The sequence below is a fragment of the Ranitomeya imitator genome, chromosome 1 (genome assembly GCF_032444005.1).
Source record: "Ranitomeya imitator isolate aRanImi1 chromosome 1, aRanImi1.pri, whole genome shotgun sequence".
NCBI classification, from domain to species: Eukaryota; Metazoa; Chordata; class Amphibia; order Anura; family Dendrobatidae; genus Ranitomeya; species Ranitomeya imitator.
In genome coordinates, this window is record NC_091282.1 from 806,107,763 (window position 1) to 806,133,523 (window position 25,761).

Genomic DNA, 25,761 nt, shown 5'->3' on the forward strand with positions numbered 1-25,761 from the left:
AGAAATTAAAGGGAATTTCAGTTGAATCCATTGTTTTCTGGTCAATAGCACCATTTATTGGAAGGTGTCCTTCCTGTCACCTACTGGGACCTCGGTGACTAATGTATTGCAGGTGTTTTATAAAAAGGAGACTAAAGTAAAACAAAAACTGGTTCAATAAATATTTATCCCATTCAATGAATGTAGCTTAAAAAAAACAAACAAAAAAAAAACCAGAATTCTTATTTTTTGGTCACCTTGCCCATTCCAAAAAATGCATTTAAAAAGTAACTTTAGAAGATACCTATAAACTATGTACCAATAAAACTGCAGCTGGTCCTGCAAACAATAAAAGCCCTCACAAAGGGTCATAGATGCAAGAAATAAAAATAAAATTATAAAATGGCAAAATTAGTTTTAAAGCTATTTTTTTTAATAGCAAAAAAAAAATTAAGAAAAAAATGTTCATCACTGTAATTGTACTGACCTGCAGAACAAAGCTACCCCAATATGTTTTGAGCATAGTGAATGCTGTTAGGCTGTGTTCACAAGTTGCTTTTCAGCTGCTTTTTTTTCAGCAGCCAAAATCTGATCCATTGGCAGTTAAAAATCTTCAGACAAAACACAGGTTTTGCTGACTTTTTTGCTGATTCTTCTGATGCGCTTTTCAGGATCCTAAAGTTCAGCTTTGTGTCTACCTTGCAAGCGTGAACAATACGAGGTCACCAATAAAAAATTTATGTGAAACCATAAAACATTTTGGGGAAAAAAGGGCAATTTGATCAATTATTTAGTGGAAAAAGTTTTCTTATGTCATGTTTGAAAAAATAGTGACTATTGAGAGTGAAAAAGTTTGATTCATGTATAAAGCACAGCAGTGAACTAAGGTTATACGAGTTCATGAAAAAATACATACCGTAATTGCAGACATAAAACAGCAGGGGAAAGTTGAATTGGTCAGGCATTGTTTACCTAACACATTGGTAGGGCATTGTTTACTTTTACATATATCACTAATTGAAGCAGTACTAATATTAACAGCCGAGCTAATGTGAGGAAACCAAGACATTATGGTTTAAACTTGGGAAAATCACAAAAATGAATAAGTTTCATATACTGCTGTACATGCATCTTTTTCACCAAAACCGCTGCAAAATCTGATGGCTGCGTTTTTGCACTTACTCATCACTTTCTATGGGTGAAAAACTGTTGCAAAAACACGGAAGGAAGCGACATGCTGCAGTTTTCAAAAACCAAGCAGTTTTCCATTTGGGTTAGGGGAAAAAAACAAGCAGATTTTGCTGGTACTGTAAAAGCAGCTTTTAATTTGCACAAAAAAACCACAGGAAAAACGCAACGTGTGAACATAGCCTTAGGCTATGTTCACACCTTGCGTCGGGTCCCTGCGGGTTCTCCCGCAGCGGATTTGATAAATCTGCAGGGCAAAACAACTGCGGTTCTCCCTGCAGATTTATCGCGGTTTGTTCCGCGTTTTCCGCTGCGGGTTTCCGCCTATACTATTGATGCTGCATATGCAGCAATATGCAGCATCAATAGTAATGTTAAAAATAATAAAAATTGGTTATACTCACCCTCTGATGTCCGGATCTCCTGGGCGCTGCACCCGGCGGTCCGGTTCCTAAGATGCTGTGGGAGAAGGACCCTTCGTGACGTCACGGTCATGTGACCGCGACGTCACCGCAGGTCCTGGTCGCACAGCAACTCTGACCGGACGGCCGCGTGCAGCGCCCAGGAGCTCCGGACATCAGAGGGTGAGTATAACCAGATTTTTTATTTTTTAACCCCAAATATGGTTCCCAGGGCCTGGAGGAGAGTCTCCTCTCCTCCACCCCGGGTACCACCCGCACATTATCCGCTTACTTCCCGCAACGTGGGCACAGCCCCATGCGGGAAGCAAGCGGTTCAATGTATTCCTATGGGTGCAGAATCGCAGCGATTCTGCACAAAGAAGTGACATGCTGCGGGTTGTAAACCGCTGCGTTCCCGTGCGGTTTATCCCGCAGCATGTGCACAGCGGTTTGCAGTTTCCATAGGGTTTACATGTTACTGTAAACGCTATGGAAACTGCTGCGGACCCGCAGCATCAAAATCGCGGCGGTTCCGCGGTAAAAACCGCTAAGTGTGAATATAGCCTAAAACTGAAATCCAAGTAACAGTGGAGGAAGTATATTTTTTGTCACAATTTTCCCTTATTTTCAGTACATTATATAGTGAAATAAATATTGTCATTCAAAACTTCCACTCATCAATAAAAGTTCTCAAATGCTATGTTGATAGAAAAATTAATAAGTTATGGCTGTTGGAAGACAGGGAGGAAAAAAAGTGCAAAAATTAGAATTGGTCAGTGCGGTAAGTGGAAAAGATTCTAACTAAATTATCTAAAGTTTAGATAAGTTGAGCAGTGAAGGTGTGTTTTTTAACAGTAGAGAAATAACTTTTCAATGTTTCTGTGAAAAAGTAACATTTGCCATGGACAATACTGAAAAACCATGTAGATTAATAGCAACTGTGCATAATGAAAAAAAATATTCCTTCCCATTTTACACATCTATATGACAATTGTTTTGGGGGCATCTTTTGCATAAATTGGGGTGCAAAATAATAGTATTTTGCAACATCTATAACTGCATATATTAGAAGTCAGCTCACTAAAATACTGGTAGTAAATAGAGGATTTTTGAGATAAAAAATGTTATCCATGGGGTTTCAACAGGATAAAATAAACTCAGCTATACCCACCTTTCCCAGCTCCAGTGCTGCCTCTCCACTGCTGCTCCGGTCTTTGTTGACAGGCTGCAGAGTGAACATCATAACAATGGCACATGAGACCGCTGAGCCCAGTGATTAGCTGCAGGGATTATGTGAATTGTAGTCATGAAGATACCACTGCAGCTTATCAAAGACGAGCAAAGGCGCACAGATTTAGCTGGAGAAGAGGAGTATACCACAGTTTGTAATTTTTATTTAATCAGATCAACAAAATGGATATAAAAAAAACATATCCCAGCCAAACCCTTTAAAAAGATTAAAAAAAAGTTTAGTAAACAATACCATTGGATTTATCTTACCTGCAGGGTTTAAATAATTAATGCTCGTTAAAGAAAGCAAAGAATGATCAATAGCTTACTGACTTTATCTTGGTACCGATTGGAATTTTTGTAACCATAGTTCCAACTCCAAGCTGTACAAACTTCAATGGCTGAAGCATATCACGTGATATTTATCATTGTAATGAGGGAGGGTGAAGCCTAAAGATATTACCACCCTTTATCAAAGTGTGCAGATTTATTGGGCAGCTTGTTTTCCTTGGGCAAAATGGGACAAAGAGATATAAATGACTCTAATTTGAATTTTTGAATTTTCAGAGAGAAGCAGCACTATTGCGATTGCCAAAATATTGGGGTGCGATCACAGAACCATCAAAAGTTTTATTGCAAATAGTCAGGGCCGCCATCGGGGCATTACTGCCCTTACTGGAGTATGGGGCCCAATGAGCAGAGGGGCCCGCAGCGGGCTCCCCCTGTTCTGCTCACCAGGCCTGCAGCATCAGAATCCTGCCGCTTCAGTATGACTGCGCGTCCTCCGATGCACGATCAGTTAAAATCTGTTGCCGTGCAGGAGATTCCTCCCACACGGCAACAGTAAACAGCTGCCAGTCAATCACAGGGTGGCAGCTGACATCAGTGCGCACGTTGCCAACGTATGACGTTACTGTCATACGCCGGAACGATGCTGTGCGCCTCAGCTGAATCGTAGGTGAGGACATCGCTGGAGCTCGGCCAGGTAAGGATTTTTTTGTTGTTGTAAAGCTGCGGTATAGGGCATATTATACCGGTATAGGAGTGCATTATATTACTATGGGGGGATGCATTATACTATGGGGTGCATTAAACTGCTATGGGCCTGCTGCAATATACTGTGGGGTGCATTATACTGCTATGGGCCTGCTGCAATATACTGTGGGGTGCATTATACTGCTATGGTTGCATTATACTATGGGGTACATTATACTGCTATGAGGCTGCTGCATTATACTCCAATGGGATTGCTGCATTATACTACTATGGGGCTGCTGTATTATACTACTATGGGTGTATTATAATATGGGGCTGCTGCATTATACTATGGGTTGCATTATACTGTTATGAGCTGCTGCGTTATACTGCTATGGGGCTGCTGCGTTATACGGCTATGGGGCAGCTGCATTATACTCCTATGGGGCTGCTGCATTATACTCCTATGGGGCTGCTGCATTATACGCCTATGGGGCTGCTGCATTATACGCCTATGGGGCTGCAGCAATATACTCCTATGGGGCTGCATTATACTACTATATGGGTGCATTATACTATTTATGACTGAGGTACATTATACTACTATAGGGGTGCATTACACTGCTATATATGACTATGTGGTACATTATACTATTATGGATGACTATGGGGCAATATGGAGAGACATGGGGGAAATACGAAGAGACATGAGGCAGAATGGGAGGACATGTGGGATCCAGAATGTGGGATATTATTACTGTAGGGGCTAATTAAAGGGACTGTGTCACCCTGCACAGTGATAGGACATCTCCTCCCCACACAGAAAACAGTATCCTAAAAAATATTAGGATACTGTTTTCAGTGTGGGGAGGAGATGTCCTGTTACTGTGCAGGGAGACACGGCCGCTTTTTTTCTTCATCTGGTGTAATGTAGAATTTGGGGAAAAATTGGGGAATGTGCTCTAGATAACTATGTTATTTTCTGCAGTGACGAGTCCTGGCTGGAAGAAGGGATGGAGGTGTGCTCTGGATGAAGATGAAAAGCGAAGATGAAGGACTTCAACTAGCGATGACAACGGTAAGTCAGTGTGTTACCTGTACACTGACACTATACACTGTATACTATATACAGAGCTCCTGTCTATAATGTCACTGGTGATCATTGTATTACCTCTACACTGACACTATATACAGAGCTCCTGTGTATACAGTACAGACCAAAAGTTTGGACACACCTTCTCATTTAAAGATTTTTCTGTATTTTCATGACTATGAAAATTGTACATTCACACTGAAGGCATCAAAACTATGAATTAACACATGTGGAATTATATACTTAACAAAAAAAAGTGTGAAACAACTGAAAATAGGTCTTATATTCTGGGTTCTTCAAAGTAGCCACCTTTTGCATTGATGACTGCTTTGCACACTTTGGGCATTCTCTTGATGAGCTTCAAGAGGTAGTCACCGGAAATGGTTTTCACTTCACAGGTGTGCCCTGTCAGGTTTAATAAGTGGGATTTCTTGCCTTATAAATGGAGTTGGGACCATCAGTTGTGTTGTGCAGAAGTCTGGTGGATACACAGCTGATAGTTCTACTGAATATACTGTTAGAATTTGTATTATGGCAAGAAAAAAGCAGCTAAGTAAAGAAAAACGAGTGGCCATCTTTGTTGGGGATTTATTTAAAATTGAAGGCATACTGAACCACTGTCAGGAGTAATGGGCCCAAATTCTGACCAACTATTGTGAGAAGCTAGTGGAAGGCTATCCAAAACGTTTGACCCAAGTCATTCAGTTTAAGGGCAATGGTACCAAATACTAGTGAAATGTATGTTAACTTTTGACTTTGCAGTAAGTAATAGAAATGCCTTAAAACATTCTCTCTCTCATTATTCTGGCATTTGGCAAATATTAATAATTATGGTAATCCTAATTGACCCAAAACAGGAAAGGTTTATTCGGATTTCATGTCAGATATTGGGAAAAATATGCATATGTGTCTTTTTTATATAGTGTATGTAAACGTCTAGTTTCAACTGTACATATGTATGTGCAGTGTGTGATTACATGATATTTGAATGTTTTTTTTCGTTCAAGAACATATGTGGATTGTTGCTCATAGAACAAAAGTTGTTCCCTGAAAATAAGCCCCAACCCATTTTTTGGAGCAAAAATATAATAAGATCTTGTCTTATTTTTGGGGCAACACAGTAGATATTCTCCTAAGAAAGACAAAACCTCACTTTTCCTTCCTTAAATATTCAGGGTTTAGGTTTATTACCATTTTGGATTGACTAGCCAGTACTAAATTTGTTGACAAATAACACTAATAATTAGAAATACAAACTGCCTAATAATTCTGCACAGTGTATAGACTTTTACACAAATTGTCATATAGTCAATGGCATATGGAAACCATGAAGAGTTTGCTGAACTCTAATATAATCTTTTTGACAAAATACAATTTCTGTTATATCCTTAATAGCTGCATAGCTCAAATATTTCCATACCTATTCAGCCATTCTAAAATCAATATATTGTAAAAAGGAAATGTTCAAGGTGTTTATCAGATACTCAATAGTGGTCTAATTATTTAGTAACAATAAAAAAAGGTCACTCTGCCTGTACGGCAAGAGAAAGGCACAACCAGGGCAGTGGCTGTTTTGCTGTAGTGGATAATAAAGTAGCACATATCCAATAAAGTGAAGCTTTAGGAAGATGACATGGACCGATTGGCATTCTTTTGCATTCTATGTACAGTAATAAATAGGTGTAGCAATCAATGATCAAACAACAATATGCTAATAAAAACATTTACATTAATAGGTTAATAATGATAACCCCAAGTCTTACGTTTAACTGCATTATAAATTGACATGATTCTGCAGAAAGATAAAATGAAAAAATGCATATTTAGGAATAAAGAAAATGCATATCAGCCAAGAATTAGGACTACCCAAACAACAATACATAATGCCTGCACAATATATTAAAAAAAACACCAAGGAACCAATGAAAAGTGTTTTAAAAAAATTAGATTTTATTATACAAATATAAAAAATGGGGGGAGACACAAACAAAAGGAGAAGGGCACAACACACAAATGGGTTAAGAAAATTGTCATGTGCCAAGGATAAAAAAGGTGGAGGAAACATGCTGCATGGAAGTAACAATTCTTGGGAGGTCCTGCTGCCACCCAAGTATGGGTTAAATAACGCTAATTACTCTCATTGCCGGTTGGTTGGAAGTGCACATTTATAGCTATATACACGTGGTCAAAATTGTTGGTAGCCCTCGTTTAATGACAGAAACAGAAAAACCCACAATGGTCACAGAAATAACTTTGAATCTGACTAATAATAATGTTTATATAGCGCTAACATATTCCTCAGTGCTTTACAGTTTGCACACATCATCAACGCTGTCCCCGATGGGCTCACAAGCTACATTCCCTATGAGTATGCCTTTGGAATGTGGGAGGAAACCGAAGTACCCAAAGGAAACCCACGCAAACACGGGGAGAGCATACAAACTCCTTGCAGATGGTGTCCATGGTGAACCCAGTACTCCAGCGCTGCAAGACTATAGTGGTAACCATTGAGCCACCGTGCTGCCCACAAAAGTAATAATCAATATTCAATCATGCTTCCACAAAATTAAAAAAAATAATAAATAAAACTCATGAAATAGGCCTGCACAGAAATGATGGTACCCTTAACTTAATATTTTGTTGCACAACCTTTTGAGGCAATCACTGGAATCAAACTATTCCTGTAACTGTCAGACTTCTGCACCTCTCGAGAGGTATTTTGGCCCACTCCTCAAGAGCAAACTGCTCCAGCTGTCTCATGTTTGAAGGTTGCTTTCTCCAGATGGCATGTTTCAGCTTTTTCCAAAGATGCTCAATAGGATTTAGGTTAGTGAAGGCCACTTCTGAATAGTCCAATGTTTTCCTCTAAGCCATTCTTGGGTGTTTTTAGCTGTGTGTTTTGGGTTGTTATCCTGTTGCAAGACCCATGACCTGCGACTGAGACCAAGCTTTCTGACGCTGGGCAGCACATTTCTCTCTAGAATCCCTTGATAGTCTTGAGATTTCATTGTACCCTGCACAGATTCTACACGCCCTGGGCCAAATGCAGCAAAGCAGTCCCAGAACATATCAGAGCCTCCTCCATGTTTCACAGTAGGGACAGTGTTCTGTTCTTGGTATGATTCATTTTTCCATCTGTGAACATAGAGCTGATGTGCCTTGCCAAAAAGTTCCATTTTTGTCTCATCTATCCATAGGACATTCCACCAGAAGCTTTGTGGTTTGTCAACATGTAGTTTGGCAAATTATAGTCAGGCTTTTTTATGATTGTTTATGGTGTCCTCCTTGGTCGTCTCCCATGAAGTCCACTTTGGCTCATAAAACGATGGATGGGGCGATCTGACACTGATGCTCCTTGAGTTTGAAGTTCACCTTTAATCTGTTTAGAAGTTTTTTTGGGCTCTTTTGTTACCATTCGTACTATCCGTCTCGATTTATCATCAATTTTCCTCCTGCGGCCACATCCAGGGAGGTTGGCTACAGTCCCATGGATCTTAAATTTCTGAATATGTGCAATTGTAGTCACAGGAACATCAAGCTGCTTGGAGATGGTCATATAACTTTCACCTTAAACAGGTTTGTCTATAAGAGACAACTCTTTCCTTCGCTTCCTCTGGTCCATGTTGAGTGTGATACACACCATGTCACTAGTGATGAGCGAATATACTCGTTACTCGAGATTTCCTGAGCACGCTCGGGTGTCCTCCGAGTATTTTTTAGTGCTCGGAGTTTTAGTTTTTAGTGCCGCATATGAATGATTTACATCTTTTAGCCAGCATAAGTACATGTGGGGATTCCATAACAACCAGGCAACCCCCACATGTACTTATGCTGGCTAACAGATGTAAATCATTCAACTGCGGCACTAAAAACTAAAACTCCGAGCACTAAAAAATACTCGGAGGACACCCGAGCGTGCTCAGGAAATCTTGAGTAACGAGTATATTCGCTCATCACTACATGTCACCAAACAGCACAGTGAGTATCTGTAGTATTATATACAGGGCCACTCACTGATTCCAAGATTGTAGACACCTGTGATGCTAGTTAGTGGACACACCGTGATTTAACATGTCCCTTTTGTCACATTATTTCAGGGGTACCATCATTTCTGTCCAGGCCTATTTCATGAGTTTCTTTATTTTTAAATTCTGTGGAAGCATGGTTGGAAAAGCAATGTCTGACTTTCATTTGCTCATTTTCATAGATTTTTTATTTATCATTACTTTTGTCAGATTCAAGTTATTTCTGTGACCATTGTGGGTTTTTCGGTCATTAAACGAGGGGTACCAACTATTTTGACCACGTGTGTACTTACATATGCTTCCCATGCATTTGTGCCTCCACTTGCACAGCCAGCTACTGCTGTGGATCACATTGATACGGCCTGTAAATTAGGGTAGATACATTTATATAATTGTTACTACCATGCAGCATGTCTCCTTCCCCCGTTTTTATCCTTGGCACATGTCAATTTTATTACCCCATCTGTGTGTTGTGCCCTTCTCCTTTTGTTTTGGTCTCAACATTTTTTATATATTTAATAAAATCTAAAAAATTTTAACTTACTGTACTACTACTGACACTTCATTGGTTCCTTCTTGTTTTATCTGTATCTTATTAACTGATTAGTCTTTTGGCTATTACCTTTCAGACATATGCACAGATTTAGTATTATATTGAATATATAATTTTCCCTTTAGCTTAAGCCTATATCTATGTGCATATTAATTCTGTGGGTTCCTTCCACTCTATTTTTCACTGCACAATATATTGGGGAGACATACTGTGGTAGATGCATTCCAAACTACTACATGGATTTGAGATTAGAGTCTTTGCAATAAAAGAATGTAAATACGTTTTTAGGAATATCTGTACAGTTGAAGGGGTTTTCTGGAATCTAAAAAAGTTTAAAGGGAATCTGTCAGCAGGCTTTGCTGAGTAATCTGAAGATAGCAGGACATAGGGTCTGAAACATTGAATTCAGTGATGTGTCATTTATCAAGCTGTGTGCCGTTTACTTGTAATGAAGGTTTTATCACTAGGAGATTATCATTGTCAGGTCTTATGTACACTGCTAGTCCAACCACACTCCCTCCTTTGATAAACGGCTCAATGTCAATAAACTATGTACAGAGAGAGCCCGGTGGGGGCAGCTTTCTCAGCTCTGCTTCACAATGCATCTAAGAACTATGATTGTGTCAGAACTGCTGCACCCAGTAAACTAAGTGATACATCGTTGGAATCAGGGTCTCTGCCCCCACATTACGCTGTTCCCAAATGAGTAGCAAAAACCTAGTGTCAGATTCCCTTTAAGGAAAATGCAAAAAATATGTATAAAAAGGTTCTCGAAAAATGTCCTTTATTATGCTTTTTAAACAAGAAGGATTAGGATAGGCTGGGTAATGCACATTATGTAACAAGATGCTAAAACTTGAGTCTGTAATCAGATTCTGTGCATTTTGAACATCATATTCCAAATGTTAACAATGATGGACTAGTACTTTAAATTGCAGGTAGCTTGGAGTGGCTATCAAAACACCGAACAGTTATTTCAAGATTTGCCAAGAAAGAATACAGATCAAACCTTGCATATGCAACTCCGTGATTTACAAAGAACAACTGTAAACAGATCAAATCCAGTATAAAAAAAACCCAACCAAAAGTAAAAAAAAAAAAAAAAAATGCTTTCCATTTCCTACCTGATTGACCACATATTGTTATATAATTTTCTACAAGTATTTCAGACTAAAATGAATACGTTTTATTTTTTTTCCCACATAGAACTTTCTTCAGCCACATATTTTTTGGAAGAGCTTTAATCTTTTGCTAAAGGGCCCTGAACACACAGAATGTGTGAAATTAATGCTGGAGGGTTTTATACTGAAGGCAACATGGCCAATACACATTTTGTCCTAATGCTAATTTTATCAGTTTAGATTTGTAGACATGTTTACACACTGATATTAATCTTACACTCCTCCCAAGGTCAAGTTTGCAAAATGAACAAACTTCTTGGGTATTAGGGGTGTGAGATTCTGGTTCACTTTATAAAATACTTTCATACATCTCTGCATGGTGAAATGATTGTTTGATATTTGTGTGTAATAATTTGGCCATGAAGCTACATTTTCGATGCAGATAAAATCTTGCATTACAAATATGAAGCATTACGGCAAAGCCATCTCCTCAATGGCCGGCATTCTTTCTAACAATCACACATGCCCAGACATGCTTTGTTGGTGTATTAGAATACACAAGGAGAAAATATCAAGCATTAGGCCGGGGTCACACTTGCGAGTGCAATGCGAAAAACTTGCACGAGTCTCTCGCATCAATACCTGGCACTCGGGACTGGAGCATTCGACTACATAGAGATACATGCAACCCACGCTCTGGTCCCGAGTGCCGGGACATGATGCGAGAAACTCGTGCGAGTTTCTCGCATTGCACTCGCAAGTGTGACCCCGGCCTTAGGTTCACATTGTGTTAGTGCATACGCTAACGGACTGCGCTAACACAAGTGCCGAAAAAGGATCGCGTTTATGTGATCGCGCTAGCGCAGATGCTCTATCTGCGCTAGCGGTGACTGACCCAAAAACGCTGCAGACTGCGTCCGAGGGTCCATCACAGAATAACGGCACATCACTAACGCATGCCGATTATGGCATGCGTTAGCGATGCGCTACATAATGGCAGTCAATGGGTGCGCTAACGATCCGTTACATAGCGTTAGTGCCGCTTTGTAACGGATCCCGCTAGCAGACTGCCATTAACGCAATGTGAACCCAGCTTTAGGCTGCTATACCACTTTTAGAAGAAGTAAAACAAAACTGACAGTGATTAGTCTGTAAATTCTATGTTGCGGTGTAATTATTACTAATTTGAATGAAATTACGGTACGATTAGGCATGGTTTGTCCATCCTTTCTAAGCACATTTGTTGGTAAGATTTACATTATTAGATTCCCTTTCCCCGAATCCTACAGAATTCAATTTCCAGTTTGCATACAAAACAAACAAACAAAAAAAGCCATTCTGAAGCATCACAACACTCCACTATCATTAAAACAATTAAATATCATAGAAAAATAAATAGCAGTACTTAACCTGATTGTTGCTGACCTATTCCTGCAGCAACTGGGTCAAGAGACCAAGAAACAAAACAATTAACAAAATACACCATTTAAGGCCACGTTCACACATTCAGTATTTGGTCAGTATTTTACCTCAGTATTTGTAGGCCACATCCAGGAGTGGGTGATAAATGCAGGATTGGTGACGTGTTTCTATTGTACTTTCCTCCGATTGTTCTACTCCTGGTTTTGGCTTACAAATACTGAGGTAAAATACTGACCAAATGCTGAATGTGTGAACGTGGCCTTAAAGGGAATAGGAAGAAGCTTGCATCAGGTGGATTTAGCAACAGAAAAATCTCCACTTAAGGTCACTTCCATCCTCTCCATAGCACTTCCCTACAGATTTGCTTCAATAAAACGAACAAATTCCTTTATGAATCAGAGAGCGGTTAACAGTGTCCATATGCAGCACATTTTCATCCAAAAAATTGAACCATATTTTGAAAAAAATCATCAAAACTTATGCTCTGGCCTTTCATCCCCGTTTCAGTTTTGTCTGCATCATTATTCGATATAGCTTGCGAAGACCACAGCATTCCTACATAGCGCTCCTTATAATTCAAACAGGTGTTTACCAAGTTCACCAAGGACAACTTTGGTGGTGAGTGTGGGGATTTCTTGTGTGGTCCTTCATTAAGCTGCAATGAGTGAATTACAAGATCTAAAACAGGTTACACAATGAGGGGTTTCTAGCATTGCAAGCTTGGGAGAACAAGGTTTTACTCATTGTACATCACAGAGCGACACGTCTCAGCAGTTGCCTTAGACATGGCTGACCTACTGAACTTTTAAGCTCAGCTGGGGAAGGGGCAGCATATTTTTTTTTAATTTGGTAGTGTTTTCTCTACAGTCGGTCCATTCTGAAAGTATCTTCTGTGGCAGGGTCAGTCAAGACCATGTCTGGGTCGTTAAGCATATGCAGTCCATCCAAAGTTAAAGGATCAATTTTCAGTTCATCCAATGGAAACTGTGAATCAGAGTCAAAACTCACATCTCCAACCCCATCCAACGTATTGGTAAGTTCCTTTGATAAACTTGGGGGAGACTCCCCAGTTACTGCAAAAAGAAAGAGTTGCACAGTTATATACCTTAATATTATGGTGGTGGTTATTGTAGGTCTAATGGATTACAACAATTGCCGTATATACTCGTGTATAAGCTGAGTTTTTCGTCACTCATTTTGTGCTGAAAATGCCCCCCTCGGCTTATACACGAGTCATTGTCCCAGTTTATGGCAGAGGAGGAGGAGTGGTGGAGCAGCGGGTCACAGGAGGCTGGCTGCTGCGGGTTACTCCTGTGCCCGCTGCTAAAGAGAAATGAATATTCACTGCACTGGCAATGAATATTCATTTCTCCTATAGTGCGCGCAGTTAAAGCCACAGCTGCTGGTTTACAGCAGCTGCCTAGCTCTAATGGGTGCCTGCTCTTTAAGGTAATGAATATTCACCTCTCTCAACTCCCTTAGGCTGGAGAGAGGTGAATAATAATGAGCGGTGACACGTGATCGCCCAGCCGGAAGAGTAGCTGGAAGCCGGAACGAGATGCTATGAGGGTGCTCAGGGAAGGTAAGTAGGATGTTTTTTCTTTGTTTTTTTTTTACAGCTGAAAAAAGGGCAAATAGACAGCCACTCACAGCCTACCAATTAATGGAGGGGGTGACTGCTTAGTATATGTTTGCACAAAAAAGGCCTGTATGGGGCTCTGTTCTCATGCAGGTAATAAATAGTGTCTGGTACGCAGCCTATTGAGTCACACCCATACTATTCAATTAGGCAGGCTGGCTAGCACTCTTGTAATGCATCCCATGTGAACACCCCTGCATACAAGACTCAACATGCTGGGCTTGGCTGCACCCTAAAAAATAAAGTGCACAAAATACCTAGAAATATGTGCGGTATTGGGTCGATATTTTGGCCAAGATATGCAAGCTCGCAACCCAATGTCAAGGGTCCTGATGCTTGCGAATCCTATCACTAAACTAGTAGCAAAGCCTCAAAAGAGGACTGAAAATCCTCCCTTTTTTTATACAAAGATAGGAATAAGGAGCCACGCATACAAGGATAGGAATAAGGAGCCACACATACAATGATGGGGATAAGGAGCCACGCATACAAGGATGGGGATAAGAAGCCACGCATGCAAGGATGGGGATAAGAAGCCACGCATGCAAGGATGGGGATAAGAAGCCACGCATACAAGGATGGGGATAAGGGGCCACGCATACAAGGATGGGAATAAGGAGCCATGCATAAAAGGATGGGGATAAGGAGCCGCGCATAAAAGGATGGGGATAAGGAGCCACACATACAAGGATGGGGGTAAGGAGCCATGCATACAAGGATGGGGATAAGGAGCCATGCATACTAGAATAGGGATAAGGGGAGAATGCATACCCGGCTTATACTCGAGTCAATACGTTTTCCCAGTTTTTCGAGGTAAAATTAGGTGCCTCAGCTTATACTCAAGTCAACTTATACACGAGTATATTATATTTCCAGCAAATGTTGCATGTATTTCATAAGCATATTACAGATAGTTTACCTGTAAGAATAATGTTCGGTATGTTGCCATGGCTAGAATAATTAATCTGATGAGAATCTGGTAAGCTGCTGTGACTACTTGTAAGTCCCATCATAGCGGCCTGAGAATAGTTGAGGGTCGAGCAAGGATTATAAAGACTGTTGGAACTAATTGCATTTTCAATCATGTTAAACTGTTCAAGCTGCAGAAAAACATAAGTAGACAGTATAAATTATACATACAGACCAAATGTAAAAAGCCATAAAGCAATAATTAGCATCAAGTACAAAACAGTTAAAGTGATCACATTAGTGAATGTCATAGAAAAAATGAAAGTCCCTTAAGACCGCTCCAGGAAGGGGACATTCACCCCCCTCCTCTCTCACACATAATTTTCAGCAGAAGGACAAGAGCTCACACTCCTTGAAGTAGAATTGCACAGTTGACATATGGGAAGTGAGGAAATTTTGTGTAGCTAAGTGACCAAACTAATTAAAACTCCCTTTGAAGCAACGGACCCCTGTAGTGCCAAGCAGGACATTGTTTTGAGGAAGACAGAGCTATATATATTGGAGAGAAAGAGAAGAAGGAAATTAACACAATTAGAGAACTTTTGCCCCATTTCCTCTGAAGGGGACATCAACAGCTAGACACTAGGGCATCGGTGGAAAGTTATAAATATTAGGGTTTTGTAAAGATCCGATATTGATGAGACATACATTTTCAACTTTAGGACTAAAAGGGGAAGAATATGAATATTTTTCACAACTGTGAAACGTGCCCATAAGCCCCAAATTAATATTGACCAGATTGTGGACCACAGCCATGAAATGTTGCCTATCTATGAAAAGGTAAAATCCCGATAAAAATTATGGCGGTGATCTCGAACTCCTGTGATCGTCAGGAGTGAAGATATTGTGAATATTGGGAATATCATAATTTTCTGAAACTGAAGCCACATCCAGTGACCAGCCCTGTTGTGAGTCATCATGGGGAGGAGTGGGGGTGTAACTTATACTGATGATAAAATTATAGGACAAGGCAATTTATGATCTGGGCTCCCTGCAGAATCCATGTTTATGGACGTTTCTAATCGAACTGCCTTGCTGAGCCATTTCTGTGACAAGTGTAGTCATTTCTTTTGCTAATACTGTTTATTTTATGGAATTGTATATGCTGCATTGTTTTGTCCCCTTTTTAAAATCATTGCCTACTGTTCTAGATCAAATATAAAACGTATTAGTTTTGTTCCTTTTGTTTTGTAAATCACACTTCTGAGAGACATATGCTACCTAAAAAAGCGTACTATCGGATGAAAAATTATTGGCAGTGGCAGCGAGTAGCTCTTGGGCAATTGTGGAGTTAGCAGTGACCGTACCGGGGAATAAATATATTCCATGTGTTGGAATTGGAGGTGTATATACCATACACTCATCGTTAGTTCTCCAATAACCGGCTTAGTAGTGGTAACAGCCAGAGATCTCATCCTTTGATCGTCGGTCAATTGCGTAATTGTCCTGATGATAAGGGGGCAGAGGATTGGTCATGATAAAAAGATAACAGTATGGTAGGTTAAGTGTGACCCCCCCCAAGCTGTAATTTTTGACAATTGGTGGCAGCAGTGGGATATTACAGAACATCAGGCGCTGGTTTGCGCAATCATTCCCTCACTAAAAACTTGCACGGTTCTTGCAAGATTATGTGTAGAGTTGTGAGGAATCAAACTCAGTGTTTTTATTATTTTTCATCTGTGACAATACTACATGTTTATCAGTTGCACCCCTCTCATTTTTGTGTCCTATCTTTTATTCAGTAATTATGGCTGCAGTTGGAGAACCATGGTATAACCAGTAGACCAAGGATGTTCTTATTGCTGTCTGTACGGTGAAACAGATAGACTTCACTAGCAAAACCAGGCACCAAAAGATTGCTGAACTGCTGCAATGTGACGCAGAGCAAGTATGTCATCCGAGCCCTGATGAAAGTGAGGGCTGCCAAGGCTTTGGTGTCAGCACTGCAGAGGTCCCAACTGTGAAAGGCAGTGACATCTGCAACCAGGGTAGCATGGACACCCACCTGCATATAAACTTGCAGCAACTCGATGCATATGATCATGAAGGACATCTGAACTGGATTCAGCAATACAGAGAGGCTGAGAGAGCTTAGCATCAAGCCAAAGGACAGGCCAGGCAGAGCAGGAGGAGCTAGAGTACCAACTGGTGTTAGCCAAAATCCAGGAGGAGATAACCACCCCATCGAGCAGTGAGTTTAGCAATGCCAAAAGCTTTAAACCTCATCCTGAGCATTTTCCCTGCGATGGAAAGGGATGGAGACTTACACACATTTCTGTAGGGCTTCGAAAAGTCCTGCAGACAGTACCAGCTGCTTGTGGACCAGTGGGTCCGATACTTAACCCCAAGGCTGAGAGCCAAGAACGTGAAAGTTGTCACGATAATATAAATATGACTTATTCTGAGTATACTTCTAGAAGTTTCCATGACACACACACACACGCAGCAGATTCGACCCCCCTCATCTTCCCCCCTCACGCTGCTGCACAAAGCAGCTATGTCACTCTGCCTGTCTGTGTAATCTTATACTCCTTTCCCCCTCCCTCAGGAATGTTAATTAGCAGATTTCAGCTCTTTTGTTTGCAGCCATGTGCTTTCTGATTTGTGTGTGTTATTCATGATGAATAATTCGACCCCAGGTAGTGATAGAGATATAAAAGTTACATATTCCGAATGTCCACTGTTAGATGTATGAACCACTGAAATCTCTAGGATCCAAACCCAACGGAATTCAAGGAATGGATTTCTCCGTAAGCAGGTCATGTATCCACTTCGTGATTATACTTAACCCCCATGTCATGCTGAGCATAATGATAATCTTGTATTTCTTTCTTCTACGAGGTTCACCCCAAGAGAAATGGGTAATAGCAGGATTTCATAACTTTCATAACTTTCAGAAAGGGGAGTACTCCACCTAGTGAGGTCAGCACAGGGAAGGGGGTTCCTTGGTTTTGGGCACAGGTATAAGATAGTGGGAGGTCTTGTTTGCACTAGTCTTTATCCAGGGAGCTAGCTGAGAGACGCTCTGTGATGCATTTTGATGTGTCGCCCCTCCCCCCACACCGCATGGCATGACCACATGACAGCTATAGTGATGTGGTGGACGGGCTCAGAATCAGGTTTGAGCAGTGGATCCAAGGACTGTCACGACCTTCGAGGAACTGAAGGATCTAATGGTAAAGTACCAATTTCATCTTTTCCCTGTGGAGGTGCGACGATTCGTCCTGGACTGGGAGCCCAACGAGGCCGCTAAAACTGAACAGATTACAGATGCTTATGAGGTCAATAATATACTGGAGGTGCAGAAGTCATTTGTCGCCAGCTGGAAAAGGGGTAAGCCGACAACCATCACAAATGCCCCTGCCAGCCAATCTTCAGGATGTCCTGCCCTATCTTCCAGCACCCGGGACTGCATTTGACTCCTGCCGATGATATACCAGAGACCAAACGGGTCACATCAGCCTCATCTGCCTGGAGAGGCAGAAGATGAACCCCACATCTGAGGTCTAGTGCAGTTATTTTTTGGTCTGTGGGATGGTTGGGAGTGCCCATAAATATTTTCAACCGGTTACTGTGGGCAACACCGTTACTGTTGGGCTCAAGGACACCGAAGAACGAACACTCCTCCACTTTGAATTTGTGCTACTGGAAGAACTCATCCCTGGGAAGACCCTGACTGTCACCGGGTTTGGAGGTGTTCGCAGTCCCTTACCGTTGGCCTGGGTTTTCCTAGATTGGGGTGCGGGGAAGGGGTTAAGGGAAGTGGGGGTGTCCAAGATTCTCTCCACAAATGTGTTATTGAGAACTGATATGAGATGGTTGGTTGCCCAATACACTCTTGACAATGCTCTCCCAGACCAGATATGTCATGTATTTCAAAGGTTGACAATGTGAATGTGAATATGATGCATAATGAAAATGTGTTTTGTGGTAAAGAAGAACTCAGCCAAGTCATGCTGCTGGGTGATGTTGCTAAGGATCCCCTTAAAGAAGCCAATATAAGTGCTAAGGGCGATGGCGACAGGCACGGAGATCATGAAGAAGGTGGTCGCATGCAGTGACATGACAGGTGGTATCTGCCCAACGATTAGCACAGCTACTGAGGTAACAGGGGAGAATGGGGCGAAACAGAGGAATCATAAGAAAGATGGTTGCATGCAGCTGACCAGTGTCTTGATAGACTGTGATATGGCCTGTGGTAGCTGCCCCATGTGGTAGCTGCACAGTTCCTGAGGTAACAAGGGGTGCAGGGTAGGGCTTATCCCCAGCCTGTCCAGAAGGGGGGAACTGTGTCCCACAACCTGTCAGGGTGAGGTAAAAGTGTGTCCCACCATCTGTCAGGATAATGGAAAAAACGGTACTGTGTGTCCCACAGTCGGTAAGGTGGGGGAGTACTGTCCACAACCTATCAGGGTAGTCAGTAAGCAGAATCCTCAGTCGGTCAGGTTGGTCTGCACCACAGCCTGTCAGAGTGGCAGGAGCATAGTATTCACATTCTGTCAGGGTGGTGGGAAAGTTGGGTAAGCATCCTGTTGGATAAATGGTAAAGGGTTGTTATCCCTCAGGGAAAGCCTACATAGCCGCTGTCACCCGCAGCCAGAGAGCTCAGGATGCAGGTAACGCACTGCCTTCTGGACACTCATCAGCCATCAGGATTACAAGACCAGTTACGGATCAGGCCCCAACTGGTTCCTGTAAAACTGGGGCCTTAGCATCACTTCCGTCTTCTTCTAGCCAGAAGTCTTACACCTTTCTGGTGGCGCTGAGTCACCCCAAGGAGAAGCCCATCTCCAAATCCAAGAAGAAGAGGGTACTCTTTGATCCAGGAAGGGTGGGTCGTAATGTGGGCTTGCGGGGCGATCTGTAAATCAACCCCCAAGGCCACCTCAAAAGGGGGGAGGTGTTATAGAAAAAATTAAAGTTCCCTAAGAATTCTCTAGGACCCCTCTCCTTTCTCACACAGTATCTCCACTAGGATGTTTCCAATCGAAGTGCTCTTCTTCGCTAAGCTGAAGCATCTCTGTGACAAGTGCAGTAAATTTCTTTTGTTAATCCTGTTTATTTTAAGTAATTCTATATGCTGTATTGTTTTGTCTCCTTTATAAACGCTTTTGTATATATATTTTTTTTATTTAAAAAAACTGCCTATTGTTCTGAATTAAATTAAAAATTTAATATTTCTGCCCCTTTTGTTCACTGAACCACACTCCTGAGAGCCATATGCTACCAGAAACATCATCCAAAACGATTGGTTCTTGGGTTATTGTGGAGTTTGCAGTGACCATATCAGGGTGTGTATATTATATATGTATGTATATGTATATGTATATATATATATATATGTATATGTATATATATATATATATATATATATATATATATTCCAGGTGTTGAAATCGGAGGTGTATATACCATATGCTCACTGTTAGTTCTCCAATAACCGGCCTAGTAGTGGCAACAGCCTGCGGCCTCCTCCACTGATGGTCAGTCAATTGCGAAATTGTCCTGAACATAGTGGGCAGCAGAGGGCTGTTCAGGATAAAAAAATGACAGCATGTTGGGATAAGCTTAAACCCCTTGGCTGTGATCTTTGATAGTCAAGGAGCTTTTTTTCAAGGGACTGAGGACAATCTTCAGCAATGTCAAGACCATTTCTTTCATATTAAACTCCAGGCCCAAACTCACAAAGAATAGCAAACCCCAGCCACCTCTGATGTCCACATCCCTACCGAAACACCAAGAGATGCCACTGCTGCCTCAAAAACTTCACCCGAGATCCTCAGAGACGGTCTATCTCAACTGGAAAGAGACTTGTTATAATTTGAGGAAGACCTTCAAAGAAACACTAGTGACAAAAATGCAAATAACTGTTGTGAATTCTGTGGCCAAGCTCCCTCCTGTGGTCGTGAGTGGTACTTCGGCTGGTTCTGTCTATGAGCTTCCTTTGGTGGATGAGAGTGGTACTGCGGCTTCTGAGTTTCCTTCCTCAGGTGATGAGGTTAAGTCGTTAGGTGCTGCTCTATTTAACTCCACCTAGTGCTTTGATCCTGGCCTCCAGTCAATGTTCTAGTGTTGGTCTTGCTTTCTCCTGGATCGTTCCTGTGGCCTGTCTATCCTGCATAAGCTAAGTTTTGCTTGTGTTATTTTTGTTTGCTATTTTTCTGTCCAGCTTGCTATATTGGTTTTTCTTGCTTGCTGGAAGCTCTGAGACGCAGAGGGAGCACCTCCGTACCGTTAGTCGGTGCGGAGGGTCTTTTTGCCCCCTCTGCGTGGTTGTTTGTAGGGTTTTGTGTTGACCGCAAAGCAATCTTTCCTATCCTCGGTCTGTTCAGTAAGTTGGGCCTCACTTTGCTAAATCTATTTCATCTCTGCGTTTGTATTTTCATCTCAACTCACAGTCATTATATGTGGGGGGCTGCCTTTTCCTTTGGGGTATTTCTCTGAGGCAAGGTAGGCTTATTTTTCTTTCTTAGGGCTAGCTAGTTTCTCAGGCTGTGCTCGAGGCGCATAGGACTGGTCAGGAGCGCTCCACGGCTACCTTTAGTGTGGTTGGATAGGATTAGGGATTGCGGTCAGCAGAGTTCCCACGTCTCAGAGCTCGTCCTATGTTTTTGGTAATTGTCAGGTCACTTTGTGTGCTCTGAACTTCAATGTCCATTGTGGTTCTGAATTACCTGATCATAACAAATAACCAAGTAATTAATGAGAAACAAACTGAAATGTGAATACAGGTCGCTTTGCAGGAAATAAGAGCAAGAAAATGCCAGGCTGAGACAGACCGATAGAAAAGCTAAAACCACACACACATGGACATCTGAGGTGGGCATGGAAATGAGGAGATCAGACAAAATGATCTCCACTGGCCAGGAGGCTGAAACACCAAAAATATGATGGAACCTGAAACTAATAAAAGTGAACCAGAAATCAGATCCATAGAAGGGAGCAGAGAACCTGCCACCAGCATAAACTCAGCACAGTCTCCCATCAGCAGCCACATCACCCACCCGTGATGTCACAAAGTCCTGAGTTCTAATAATGGACTCAAATGGGAAACACATGAATACACTGGCTATTCCCAGGAAAAAAGGTCAATAATATCCACTCTGCAACTATAGAACAGGTGACAGCGGTCATCAATAATCCACGGTTTACTAACCTAAATATTATTATATACACAGGTACAATCAATCTGACAGACCAGCACCAGCAGAATGACTGCCAACTAACCCAACTAGCAAAGATGGCAAAACTAAAATTCCAAAAACAACAAAATCATTCTGTCATCTCTGCTCCAAAAAAGGATATATCCAGCCAATCCATTCAGAACAACAACATGGACCTAACCACAATAATAAAATCTGTGCCAGTAGCAAGCAACTCAACAAACAAGTGGTGAGCCTTTCAGCCACCACAGAAAAGACCACCAGCCTCACACAGACATGCAAAACAGAGGCATTCAAAGAAGCAGAGGTATCCAAAGAAGATGCTATGCAGAGCAGACATATGGAGGAGATAAAGACCCTGCTCAGCCCATTGTGCAGGAAACAAATATGACTGGATGGAAGAAAAGTCATTAATAAACCAGTCAGAAATCCATTGTGTTCTACACAGCCACACTCATTACAAGGTATATACATACAAGTTATATAGAAAAAATGACTTCACTTAAAATTAGCATCTGGAACATCAACGCCTGAACACCTCAGCCTTGGGATGTGAAACAAATTACTCCGGCTTTATACAAAGATTGAAAAAAATATTCAGATCCTCCTGTAAACATGGACGAGAGGTGAAAATGAATCTCTGGTGCCCATTGGATTCAGGGAAACCTTAGTCCCTGACCTGAAAAATTAAAACATCGAACAGGGCCACTGCTCAGGAATTTTGGTCTAGTATAAAGAGGAGCTCCAACAGTACATCAAACCGGTCAAGAAAGAAGACAGCCACAAGTGCATCAGAATCAGCAACTCCCTCCTCACCTCTCAGTCTGATATCTACCTCTGTGCCATCTACATATCGCCACCCGAGTCACCCTAGTTCAATGCAGACAGCATTGAGACCTTACAAGGAGAAGCTGCCCATTATCAGGCCCTGGGCAAAGGTCTCTTCTTTGGAGATATCAATGCCAGCACATGGAGAGAAAAAGACTATTTGATGTAAACATTTACATATTTGAAACTGTAGATTTCCCCCACATATGGGGTATCGGCATACTCAGGAGAAATTGCACAAGAAATTTTAGGGTTCACTTTCTCTTGTTACCCTTGTGAAAATAACAAAAAAATTGGGTCTAAAGTAATATTTTTGTGAAAAAAAGTTAAATGTTCATTTTTCACTTCCACATTGCTTCAATTCCTGTGAAGCACCTGAAGGGTTAATAAACTTCTTGAATGTGGTTTTGAGTACCTTCGGGGGTTCAGTTTTTAGAATTGTGTCACTTTTGGGTATTTATTTATCATATCGTTCCACCAAATTCACTTTAAATGTGAGGTGGTCCCTAAAAAAATGGTCTTGTTAATTTTGTTGTAAAAAATCGCTGGTCAACTTTTAACCTTCATAATTTCCTAACAAAAAAAAATTGTTTCAAAAATTGTGCTGATGTAAAGTAAACATGTGGGAAATGTTATTTATTAATTATTTTGTGAGATATAACTCTGATTAAGGACATCAGAATTAAAATGTTTGAAAATTTTAACATTTTCCAATTTTTCGCCAAATTTCCGATATTTTCACAAAAAAAACGCAAGTCATATTGAAGAAATTTTACCACAATCATGAAGAATCACTGGGATCTGTTGATGCCTTCCAGAGTTATAATCACATAAAGTGACACTAGTCAGAATGCAAAAATTTGGTTTGGTCATTAAGGTCAAAATTGGCTTGGTCACTAAAATTTCACATTCAGCAGGCAGGCGCCGTTGCTGTAGCATGATCGCATCTATAATGTCCATGTAATTGTTTTATTTGGTGATATACATGTATTCAAAAAAAAAATTCTCTCAAAATATCTCAGATCCAATAGATGCTACTGCGCTGGCACCATCATGGTGGACACATTTTTTTTTCCTCTAGCAAAATGGCGCTTGCACAGCAGCACCTATCGCATAGCCGATAGATGCTGCTGCGCAGTCATGGCCGGCGCCATTTTGAGATATTTTTTTCTGAATACATGTACATCAATAAATAAAATAATTACATAGACATTATATAGGCTCCGCTGGCGCCTGCCTACGAAATGTGAACATTTTTTTTCCCAAAACATATTATATTCAGTATGTAAACTAGGGGACAGGTCACTGAGGGATTTCTTATAAGCCATGTAGCCGAGACCCCGGAGAATATGATTCAGGTCTGTTTTTACCGTCCCCAGTCTCATGATCACAATTATTCACAGAAAAACGGCAATCACAAAAAAAAAAAAAAGTCAGATTTCCCATTTATTTCTCTCTCCTCTGATATTATCTAGCATACAAATATTGTGGTCCAATTTATTTCGTGAAAATAAAGTTTGGGACTAAAGTTAATTTTTTGTGAAAAAACTAAAATGTTCATTTTTTCCTTCCACATTGCTTTAGTTCTCGTGAAGCACCTGAAGGGTTAATATACACTTCTTGAATGTGGTTTTGAGCACCTTGAGGGGTGAAATTTTTAGAATGGTGTCACTTTTGGGTATTTTCTGTTAAATTGACCCACAAACTCACTTCAAATGTGAGGTGGTCACTAAGAAAATGGTTTTGTAATTTTTGTTGGAAAAATGAGAAATCGCTGGTCAAATTTTACCCTTATAACTTCCTAACAAAAAAAAAATGTTTCCAAAATTGTGCTGATGTAAAGTAGACAAGTGGGTAATGTTATTTATTAACCATTTTGTGCGATATGACTCTCTGATTTAACCCTTTTGCACCACAGCCTGTTTTTGCCTTCGTGACCAGGCCAATTTTTACAATTCTGACCACTGTCACTTTATGAGGTTATAACTCCGCAATGTTTCAACGTATCCCACTGATTCTGAGTGTTTTTCGAGACATATTCTACTTCATGATAGTGGTAAAAATTTTTCAATATGACGCGTTTATTTATGAAAATATCGGAAATTTGGCGAAACTTTTGAACATTTCTAATTTTTATTCTTTATGCGCTTAAACTAGGGAGTTATGTCAACAAAATACTTAAAGGGACTCTGTCACCTGAATTTGGCGGGCTCTGTTTACGGTCCAATGGGCGGTGTTTTCTCTCCTTTCATGTACCCCTTCCTTTCCCACTGGCTGCAATATGGTCTTGAGTTTGATTTGGTTTCCTCCGTAGTACACGCGTACGCAATGCAATCTGGCCTTGCGCACGCGCAGTATGCTTTGCCCAACTGCGGGCAAAGCCGAAAAGCATTAGTGCGCATGCGCCGGCGTACTATGTCCCGGAAGTATTTGGCTGTGTTCCGGAACATAGTTCCGGGATGTTCCATGTGTAGTAAAATTGGTAAGGCAGCTTTATTCTGTTGGTCAGTACAATTACAGTGATACCACATTTATATTTTTTTCGTTTTGCCGCTTTTTCACAATAAAAACTAACTTTATAGAGAAAATAATTGTTTTTACATTGTTTTATTCTAAAAGCTATAGCTTTTTTATTTTTCCGCTGTTGGAGCAGCATGGCAGCTTGCTTTTTGCGGGACAAGATGACGTTTTTCATCGCTACCATTTTGATTTGACTTTTGGATTGCGTTTCATTCTACTTTTTCTTTGGCAGTGTGCACTGAAGGAGTTAACAAGTGTGACCGTTTTATAGGATGGCTCGTTCCGGACGTGGCAATAAATATATGTATTTTCAGCTGCTGGCTGAGTCTAACAGGCCACTGTAGCTGGCAGACCTGGAAGTCATCACGTGACTTATATGGGTGCGTGCGTTCCTACTTTAGCATTCAATCGCAGCATGTTGTATTTTTTGTTCCAGTCTGATCATGATACAATTGGAGCTGGGGGAAAAAAGAACACAAGCATAGATTAACATTGGTCTGATTTAAAAGCAAGTGTGAGCGAGCCCCAACTGTTCCACATCTGGTTTTCGCTTACAGATGCTGCTGAGGTAAAAAACTCACCAAATACTCACCGTGTGCACACAGCCTAAAGGATTAGGATTAAAACCTTGTTCATGTGCATCATAAATTTTCCC

The 25,761-nt window shown here is 41.0% G+C and overlaps 1 protein-coding gene across 2 annotated transcripts in view; it reads right to left on the minus strand.

The window, feature by feature from the left end:
• Positions 1-12,703: 12,703 nt before the first annotated feature.
• The window catches only part of CRTC1 (CREB regulated transcription coactivator 1), a 248,706-nt gene continuing 235,648 nt past the window's right edge, over positions 12,704-25,761 (minus strand). For both annotated transcript variants that reach the window (XM_069738947.1, XM_069738954.1), the window contains 2 exons: positions 14,546-14,726; positions 12,704-13,060 (listed from right to left, as the gene is read on the minus strand). In XM_069738947.1, the coding sequence (XP_069595048.1) occupies positions 12,849-13,060; positions 14,546-14,726 (393 nt within the window). In that variant the 3' untranslated portion in view covers positions 12,704-12,848. The remainder of the gene's footprint in view (positions 13,061-14,545; positions 14,727-25,761) is intronic.